General features: G+C 47.9%; 1 protein-coding gene across 1 annotated transcript; it reads left to right on the top strand.

Moving 5' to 3' along the window:
- The first annotated feature begins 2,657 nt into the window (after positions 1-2,657).
- LOC100825285 lies at positions 2,658-10,043 on the top strand. The gene is made up of 5 exons (XM_010233500.3): positions 2,658-2,996; positions 3,099-3,435; positions 3,547-4,275; positions 4,794-5,912; positions 6,825-10,043. Exons 2-5 carry the CDS (start codon positions 3,225-3,227, stop codon positions 9,668-9,670), a joined length of 4,905 nt encoding a protein of 1,634 aa, XP_010231802.1. The 5' UTR covers positions 2,658-2,996; positions 3,099-3,224; the 3' UTR covers positions 9,671-10,043.
- Positions 10,044-10,510: the final 467 nt, after the last annotated feature.

Here is a 10,510-nt window from a genome sequence, read left to right as displayed (position 1 = left end):
TTGGACCCGCTAGCCACTGGTTCGAGAGCATCACCCCGACGCTACCTTGCACATCTCCAGTGTTGGTGGAGTCTATTGGCTAGATCAATTGCAACGCGTGTCTACTCAATGCCGCGTGAAATGCTTTTGGCTCATCACATACGGATATGGTGGACCTAGCTATGAGGGTTGAGGTCCTCGCCTCAACAGGTGGCCTCATGATGCCACTTGCCAGCTACCCGTTGAAAACGCCCCGCTTTGCACGCCTCCATTGACCGTGGCTCCCATCGTGTCAGATGGTTTCTCGTGCGCTCGGCGCGTGACGACAAAGCTTATTGTAACAGCATTCTCGATTTTCTTTGATCTAATATTCTAACGGCAATGGACCTTGTTGTCACTAAAAAAAAGGGTGCACATGTGTAAACAAAGAGGTCAGCAAATCATTATCATTACAAAAAACACAAAATTCACTCCGGTGAAATAGTGACAACTGCTTGTGATAGCTCGGTCTCGAGCTCTCGATAATTAACCATATAACCTGACCACGCCAATGCAGTTATTGATTCTACGTGCTCTCTCTCATATAGTAACCTCATATGGTGGCTCATCCGTAACACATGCCTCATATGATCCGCGTCACGTGAAATACTATTTACTTGCCGCATATGCTGGACTTATGATGGTGGAGTGCTCGACGCAACGAGCGGCCTCACGTTCCCATTTGCCAGCCATGTCTCGACAACGCCAAAACTGTGGAGAACCTTTACTACAAGAAATTCTCTTTCACGAGCACCATGTGGGGCTCGCTAGCCACTAGTTTGAGAACATCGCCCTAGCTACCTTGCACACCTCCTGTGTTGGTGGAGTCTATTGGCCAACTCAACTCCAGCGCGTGTCTCCTTGAGTCACGTGAAATGCTTTTGGCTCATCAACGGTGGACCTATGATGGTTAGGTCCTCGCCTCAACCGGTGGCCTCACAAGGCCACTTGCCAACTACGCCTCGAAAACGCCAAAACTATGAACCAAACACTGCAAAGAGAAAGATCCTTCACACACGCCATGTGACCCGTCAGTTACTGAATTGAGATGCACGCCCTATCGCCACTTGGCACACTTCCGTTGACGGTGTTGACGGTGGCTCCTATCATTTTGGATACTTTCTCGTGCGCTCAGCCCGTAACGCATAGTGCTTGACAAGCTTATTGTAACCGCAAGCTCAGATTTTCTTTGTTCTAATATTCTAATGGCAATGGACCTTGTTTTCACTAAAAAAAATGGTGCACACGTGTAAGCAAGAGGTCAACAGATCGTCATCATTACAAAAAACACAAAATTCACTCCGGTGAAATAAAACAGCGACAACTGCTTGTGATAGCTCGGTCTCGAGCTCTCGATAACTAACCATATAATCTGACCACGCCAATGCAGTTATTGATTATCCGTGCTCTCATATACTAACCCCAAACAAAAGGAAAGGCGACACACAGCACACAACACACAGTAACAAAAACCAAAAGATAAAATTCCGACGCGCTAGATCATTGTTTTCTAATGCGAGGTTGTAGAACACGTCGTCGTAGAAAAAGAAAGTAATAAATATAAAATAAATAAATAAACAACATGAGGTGTGGGGGACCCTCGAAAAGCATGTCCATTAGCGCTCGACGATCCTCCTCCTAAATATCAAATCTCCCTCAAAACCTCCCCCTAATCAAATCCGTCCCCGGCCACAAACATTGATCGATCGCGAACCCGAGATGATTCCGTCTCGTCCAAAACCTTTTACCCCAATTCTAATTCCAATTCGTCTCCATTGCCAAGAGAAGATCCCAAAGCGGCAAAGCGTGTTCCTGTCTGTCACTGCCCATGCCAGGACGTGCACCGCAGCCGTTTGTCTTTGAACGGACCGCCTGGATCCACCCCCTGCCTGCCACGGACGGGCTGCTTGCTTGATTGCTTCACCGTCTGTATCTCTCCATCTACCGCGGTTTTGCCAAACCAGAGACAAGGAAAGGAATCTATTCGTCCATCATCGCCTTCCTTCCCGGCCGCTGTTTCCCCCTCTCTCTCTCCCCTTTCCCGCGCAATTCCGCTTCCCGTCGCTCTTGATCTGATCCATGTCCTCCTGCTCGCCGACGATGGAGCCTGCGAGCGAGTGAGCTCGCCGGTGGCAGCGGACGGCGGCGGACCCACCGCCGGCGATGGCCGTGGTTTGGTGGGCGGCGATGCCGATGCGTGTGCGTGCGAGTGGCGTCGTCCCCGATCCGATCCGGACCGCGAGCCCGTGGGCAATCAGGGCCGTTGATCGCGTGAATCTCGTGCGGGGCAAGGGGTAATGTAAGGGCCGCGCCAGGTTTGTTGTTTGGTTGCGTTCCGCTTCTGCTTATCCTTCCATTTTTCTTCTTTCTTTCCGGATGGAAAGGAATTAATTAACAATTAATAATCGAAATATCGGTGCTATTTGTTTTTGACAGGAAAAAGATTAATAGAAAAAAGAGTACGTATTATAATTGGTTTTTCTTTTTGGAAAGATTTGTTTTGTTTCCGGCCTCTCTCTCGGGGCAGGAGGAGGAGGGGTGGGGTGGGGCACACGCGGACGCGAAGGGGGTTGCGAATCAAATGGGGTTAAGGCCCGGCTGCGTCCGCTTTATCGGCTCACGTTGTCACAGCCTCCGTTTCCTTCCTCTCCCCTCCTTCTCTCTTCTTCTTTCTCTCCCTACCCCCACCTCTCTGCCCTCTCTCCGCCTCCACCTTCTACCCGGCAAGCAGGTCCCTCTCCGCAGATCAGCAACCCCCGCCCGCCTGCCCGCCCTCGCCTCCCCTGCTCGCGAGGCGGCTCTGGGCGCCCGCGGCGTCTCCGGTACGTTTCGCATCTCCGCACGCCGCCGCCGCCTCCTCACCGGGTGGGCGGCCTTCGTCTTCCCTCCCCGCTAGGTGTTTTGGCTGTCTCGTCGGACCGACGCCCGGCGCCCCTGGTGATACCTGCCTGCCTGCCCGCCTCCGGGGACCCTGAGAAGTAAGCTTTCTGAATCCGTTTTCTCGCCGCCGGCGGCGGCGGCGTCTGTTATCTGACGCGGAGGTATTTTTTTCCTGACTGATTTGCGCGGTCCTCGTGTAGGTCTCGCCCCTGGATTGGAGGGTCGGTGACGCCGCGGAGTTGGCTTCGCCGCGCGTATGTGATTTGTGGCGCCGGCCGGAGCTGAGGATTGGTGTTGCTGCTGGGACGACGACAACGACGACGTGGATGCCTCCTCCGCCGCCGGATCGGAGGGACTTCCTGTACAGGGACGGCCGCAGGCACGACGGCGGCGGCGCCGGCGGGGACCATCTCCCGCTGCCCGCCCCCACGCCGCCGCGGTGGCGCGACTCGCCCTACCACCCGCCGCCACCGCCGCCGCCCCTCCGTGACCACGCGCGGCCCTCGCCTCGACGGACCACGTCTTCGGTCTCCTCAGGTAGGTTTCTCCCCCACAGATCCTCAGATCTGATGCCGCCGCCACCTCAGGCGCCGTGTCTGGCTTCTCCTCCTCCCCCGCTAATTTCCCCGGCCCGCTATTTTGTTTCAGAAACTTATTACCGGCAGGGCGCCGCCGCCTACGAGCGCTCTTACCCTGACGAGCCGCTAGGCTACACCCCCTCGCGCTCAGACCGCTACTGGCTGGAGGAAGACGCCGGCGGCTACAAGGGTTTCAGCAGGTATGGTGGTGGCGGCGGACGGAGGGAAGGCCGTGATATGCGGGGATCCTACCGGAGGTCTCCCTTTAGGAGCTATGGAGGCGACTTCCCGAGAGGCCACCAGGAGCCCCCGCCTCCACCGTTGAGGAGGTCTCCTCTGAGGTCGGTAGCTGTGCCGATCTCTTACGACCCTCCCGGTGATAAGGCTGATAGGGAGGATAGGGAACACCATCCCCGGGTGACCCCTTGGCGGCCGCTGCGGCGGAGGGAGACTAGATCTGATGCTGCAGACGCAGCTGGTGCTGGACCTACGTCTGTTCGTCAGAACACCGGAGAAGGGACGGCTTCAGAGAAGAAGGCCCCAGCGCAGTCCTTGGCCGTGGCAGCTCCTCAGACTTCTGAGGAGGAGGCACCAAGGAAGAAGCCCCGTCTTGGATGGGGGCAAGGTTTGGCCAAGTATGAGAAGCAGAAGGTGCACGGTTCTGCGGACCCTGCTGAAGCTGTTGCTGATGGGAGCTCAGCTGACGTTGAACAGAAGGTGGATGTTGGCACACCTGCATCTGTACTGTGTGCATCTCCGGTGGCGGCATCACCACCTGCACCCCCATCTAGCTCTCCAGGTATGCTACCTGTTTTGACCTTGTTTTCCTTCGTTTAACCTAGTTGCTTATCCCATTTTTAGTTCCTTATGTTTTATAATCTAGGTCACTTTTCTGTTTGCTGAATCAGTTCTGTAATTTTGATATTCATCAGGGCATCTATATAAGTTACCAGAGTTATTGCAGTGGAATTAACAGTCTGCAATACTTGAAAATGATCTGCTGCTTGAACTTCATTCATGAACCATGAGACAAAATATTTGTTCTATTCATCTTACTCTATTAACTGAAATACCAAATGCATACCTTCTGCTGGTCTGCAACAATATGTCAGTTACCCCTTTGGCTTCCTTTCATAATGTCCACAGTATATCTTCTCCATCCACTAATAGACACCTTCCTGTGTATTTAGTTGAAATTTAATAGTTGCAGTGTTACCCATTTATCCTGCTGGTCCTGTAGTTCCATCATGTTTAGCACTGAGATCATACATGTCAAATGTCTTGTTCTTACTTCTCCATTGCATATTTTGACTGCAGACACTGATAATAAATCCTGTGAGCTGACGACTAATACCGCCACCGTGTCAAATAAAGATGTCCCTGGGGCTGAGGTCCAGGCTTACAACGATGAAATTCCCATTAAATTAGGTCAGCTTGATGGTGATCCCATTGGTTCTCTTGCAAATGTCCTTGCTGAACTGCTCCAACATGATGATTCTTGTTCTGGGGATTCTAGAAAACTGACCAATACCAGTAAATTGTTGTTACTGAAAGAGAACATTACCAAGGAGATTGAAAAGACTGAACTTGAGATTGATTCATTAGAATGTGAACTTAAATCAGCAAATACTGATATCGGAAATAGGGCTCTTGAAGATGCACAAAATCCTTCTCCTTCTAGTGGGACGTCAAAAGTTCCAGTCAGGCCGGAGATCTGTGAAACATCATCTCCTCTGAAAGAACAAGGGGAGATCAGTCCTTGCAAGATATCTGTGGAGCAGGACACCGATGCCAAAGGTGCAGAATCGATGGAAGTTGACACAGCTCCTGCTTACAATGTAACAGCAGTCTCATCAGAAGAGAGTGTTGCACGTCCTGTAGTTGCTGAAACTCAGGTCTCTGTCGCTGCTTCTGTTGCCCCAGTGAAGCCTTCTCGAGGAACTGGTTCTCAAATTGATGCTGACAGTGAGAGGCAGGGACCTAGTTCATGCCATGATAATGTTAATTCCATGAAAGCAGACGGCAGTAATCAGTTGTCAACAAGGCCTTGCTCGCACCATGTTGACACCCATAATTTAATACCTTCAATTTTAGCTGTGAACAATGGTATGGCCAAAGAATTTAATGAATTGGTTTTCAAACCTTTGCCTTCTGATCAACCCTTATCGGCACTCGGTCCTTTCTCGATCCAAATGAAGAATGACTTGAGTATCAAAAGGAAGCTTGCCATACATAAAAACAGACTAAGATTCAAAGAGCAAACACTTACCTTCAAGTTCAAGGTACTGCGTCACCTGTGGAAAGAGGATGTGCGTCTCCTTTGTGTAAGAAAGCAGCGTCCAAAGTCTAATAAGCGCACTGATCAGAGCAACCGTGCATCACAGAGTGGATCTCAGAGACAGCGCTCCTCCAACCGCTCTCGATTGGGCATTCCTGGTCAGTATTGCGTTCTACTTATTTAAAGTACAGTTTGCGTAGATTTACAATTTATAGGATATTTGGTGATGTCTTTTTGACCTTTTCGTAAGGTTATTGCGAGATGTTTAAATTATCAAGTCCAAAGAATTTGTAATTGACTACCAGGGAACGTCCTTAGCAACATCTTATAATGGTATTTTTTTCATAACGGCATCTGAATATAAGTAGTATGATATCGCCAGATTCTGCTACTAAATACTGCATTTCTGTTGCTGAAGCTGAAGATTATTTCGCCTTAGGCATATGAAAATCATTGGCAATGATATTTGTTTTTATGTGGCAATTTTAGTCAGTTTAGTCCATTTGTTAACCCATAGGAATCACTTGCCAGAAAAAGGGAGTCTGTAGTAGACATTCCAGTGAACAGCTGTCAAAGCTCTTGGTTTCATCTTACTTATTAGATATCCAGCTCTCGGTCAAGTACTTGGGATACATATTGTTTTGAATATTGTGCCAAGCATTGAATTCTTACAATTTAGTCATGGATAAGGTGGATTTAGAACAAGCTATACTTTTTGGATACCTTCTACCAAGTTATTGCAGTAGGGCTTAATGTTGGCATGCATAAAGGATGAGTGAATTGAATCAGGTCAACACTTATGGAATGCCGATAACATTAAAAAGGTCTTGTTTTGCGAATTCTGGAATATTCCGTCCCCTTTTCATACCTGTGATGAACCCATGAAATACTTCCATTTGCAACTAATAACATGCCTTACTTTTGTCTGCTTGACTGCACATGTGTGATCCTACATTTGTTATACTTATGGCTATTACATTGTTATCTGCTGTTACACCCTTGTATTTCTTGCATATTTGACCCTTCGTTCTTGATCCCTGTTTGACTTTTGTGTTATGTTTTGTCTGCAGCTGGTAATTTAAGTACGTTTCCTACCTCAGAGATATCAGAGGTTGCAAACAAGATGTTTACAGAATTTCAGTTTAAGCGCTGCAGAAATTACCTGAAAATGCCAGCAGTAATTATTGATGAAAAAGAGAAGGCATGTGCTATGTTTGTTAGCAAGAATGGCTTAATTGAGGATCCTGTTTCAGTTGAGAAGGAGCGGGCTGTGATAAATCCATGGACTCACGAAGAGAAGGAAGTCTTTATGCAGATGCTTGCTACCTTTGGAAAGAATTTCTCCAAGATTTCCAACTTTCTTCAGCACAAGACAACCGCTGACTGTGTTGAGTTCTACTACAAGCACCATAAGTCTGACAGTTTCCGAGAAGTTAAGAAACTTCTGGATCGTCGTCAGCAACAGCAGCCCACCAGCAATTACCTAGGAACAAAATCTGGGAAGAAATGGAATCCTGAGGGAAATGCTGCATCTCTTGATATGCTTGGGGCTGCGTCCGTTGTGGCGGCTCATGGCCTTGATTATGCAAACAGAGTGGAGAAAACTTCTTCCAAGTCTATAATCCGTACTTCTTATAGGTCTGATATTTCGGCTGTGGCCAAAGGATCTTTGGACAAGGATTGTGTTGCTAATGTATCTTTGCATGAGAGAGAATCTGTAGCTGCTGATGTCTTGGCAGGTATATGCGGAACCCTGTCCCCTGAAGGAATGGGCTCTTGCATTACCAGTTCTGCTGATCCTGGCCAAAAGATGGGCGGCGCAAGAATGGAGTACCTCGTGACTCCAGAAGTAGACAAAAGCTGTGATGAGGAAGGTACTTTCTCAGATCAGGAATGTGAAGTTTATTCTGTTGATTGGACTGATGATGAGAGGTCAATTTTCGTCGAGGCTATGAATATCTATGGGAAGGATTTTGCTCGAATTTCCTCTCGTGTGAAGAGCAAGTCATACGAGCAATGCAAGGTCTTTTTCAGCAAGGCTCGTATATCACTCGGTTTGGATATGATCCATCCACGCAATGCTGATGCTGGTTTGCCGACTAGTGATACGAATGGAGGGAGGAGTGATACTGATGAGGCCTGTGCTGCTGAGATTGATTCAGCTATTTGTAGCACACAGTCCTCTCAGAAGATGGAGATTGATGCATGTCCTGCTGCTGATGAGACCACTCAAGGGTGCCATGTTTCTGGTATCACCTTTATACAGTCAAAAACGGATAGATCAACCGAGCCCGTTGTTGGTGACATAAAATTTGAGGAAGCTGAGAACAAAGCAGAAGATAGAAGTTGTAACATTCTTGTTGATCATGAACTGTTAAGTGAAGCCACACGTCAAGCATCACAATCATGTGATCCTATCGACATCAATTCTTCAGCAAATACAAAGAATGTGCAAAACAAAGTGCACGGCAACCAGGTGACTGTGCATGGCAATGTTGCCATGTCCTCTTCAACTGAACAGCCTGTGGGGTCTCAACTGGAAATTAGGTCCAATCTACATGACACTGAAGTGATCCAGTCAAGCAAGGCGTCTGCAGGGACTTGCACTCAGATTTCCAGTATGGAAGGACCTTCAAACCATGCACCTGAGATTGCTCTCATGAAAGTTGGAAATTTTACCCCTTCTGTTGTCTTATCTGGAGATTGTGGCAGTAAAGAAAATGTTGTCCACTTCCAGGACATGGCTGGTGTTTCCTGCATCAGGCCTGCATTTACTTCAAGTTATCAGCAAAGCGTGCCAGCAGACCTGCTCCAGTCAAAGCCAAAACCACAGGTCACCCCTCTTACCCCAAAGGATTTAATGCCTGTTCAGTTTAGTTCTGACCTTCCTGATCCTACCTCAATTCGTTTTGAGGGCATAGCCTCCATAACTTCGCCCAATTTTGAGGATCGTGCCAACAAAGTCAACAATACTTCGGGGGCCAAGGACATGAACAGGTTCACAGTATTTGGTGAACGGTCACGTAATCAGCAGGATGCTCTGTTCCGTGACATTGATGGATACATGCAACTTCGGCACAATCATCATCTGCCAGCTGATGTACCTGCTCTTTCTGAAAGTACTGTAAGCTGCACTGGGGGAACTTCTCATTCAGATCAGTTCACATCAAGCAAATACCAGAATGGCAGATCTGGTTGCTCAGCCCTCTCAAATGCATCTGCTGGGTTTCCGCTGACTAGGAACAGCGCAGGTTTGCGGGAAGGCCAGTTGGAGACTTGTTCCCAGAAGGCAAGCACAGAGAGTTATGATCAGGTAAAGCGTCCTGGCGATGTCAAGTTATTTGGGAAAATTCTTAGTCATCAATCATCCTTGCAAAGTTCTGGCTCATCATCGAATGGAATCAAAAGCAAGCCCCCCTCTCCAAATATTGATAAATCAGAAGCAAGATTGTTGCAAAGCGGAAGGGATCGCATGGTTTTTCCATCTAGGCCTGCAAACACAGCTCACCTGGGGCTAGATGAACAGTCGGTGATGAGTTACACCCACTTAGATGGGAGCCCAGTACATCCCGACTCTATGTTCAGGGCAGCAAATTGTCAGAGATCGTTAGCTGGTGTGCCATTTTACTCAGCTAAAAATGGCACACTTGGTGGATTTGCAGAATATCAACAGCCTTCAATGCAGCAGCTTCCATCAGATCCGAAACGGGAAAGTTTTGCTGATCTTCAGAAGAGGAATGGAATAGAGCTTATTTCAGGGTTCCAACAACCGGGTAAAGCCTCCCGGCTTGGGGGTGCTGGGATCATTGTTGGCGCTGTATCTGACCCAGTGGCTGCCCTCAAGGCGCAGTATGGTCCCGGTCCGAAGATTCTGGGCAACAATGCGGACCCCTGGAAAGACCTAGGAAACAGGTAGCATCTGTAGTGGTAGTGGCAATAGTGCATGCTTTCTTGCTCTCTGTACCATATTTAGTTTTGTAACTTAAATGAAATTAAACAAGGAAAAGTGAATGGCTTTCCTGTCCATATTGCTGTAGGCTTCGCGGTAGCTGTTGGCTATGTTTTGTCCTGGAATTAACCATTATCCATCTTTTCTGCAGCTCCATACTTATTTAGTTTTGCCTGCCCGCAGTGATGTAGGTTTGCTAGAGGCGACAATATGTTTGTCGGTTAGGGCTTTATTGTTATCCAGTTTATGCAGAGACCTCACAGTTCGTTGTCAGTTGTAATCTCATGTGGTACTGGTAATGCCAAACTCAGTTTCCTCTTGTACTGGAGTTTTGGTTTAATGGTTTGCCTTGGCCTGGTTCTCCTCTTCCTATTCTTACAATCGTTCGCTAACATTGTTTAGTATTTTATCATTATAAGCAGCGTCAGCATGCAGGGAAATGCCATCTGCTACTGCCATGTTGGACATGGGCAGCATAAGCTGCTGCTCGTGGAGCGCGCTGTATGGCACAAATGTTTTGCTGCAGTTAACTAAATCGTATCTGACTATGTTACTTGAAATGACCGATGTGCTGATGTTTTTTTTTTCAATTTATTGCCATTGTTTGGTTCCGTTTCTTGCTGGATATCATTTCGCAGTTCCGGTGGTTCTGCTGCTAGCATGGATTGTATGATCACTGGACATCAAGTTGTTTTGTCCATCCATATCAGATTCTTATCCACGCCTTGTGTCTTGCTGATCCCTTTTTGTGATATCTTCATGTTATTTATCTTTACATGATTCTTAATTTTGGAACTACGGCTACAT

The sequence above is a fragment of the Brachypodium distachyon genome, chromosome 2 (genome assembly GCF_000005505.3).
Source record: "Brachypodium distachyon strain Bd21 chromosome 2, Brachypodium_distachyon_v3.0, whole genome shotgun sequence".
Classification (NCBI taxonomy): domain Eukaryota; kingdom Viridiplantae; phylum Streptophyta; class Magnoliopsida; order Poales; family Poaceae; genus Brachypodium; species Brachypodium distachyon.
The sequence above is the reverse complement of the archived record's forward strand: the minus strand, read 5'-3'. Positions and strand labels throughout refer to the sequence as shown.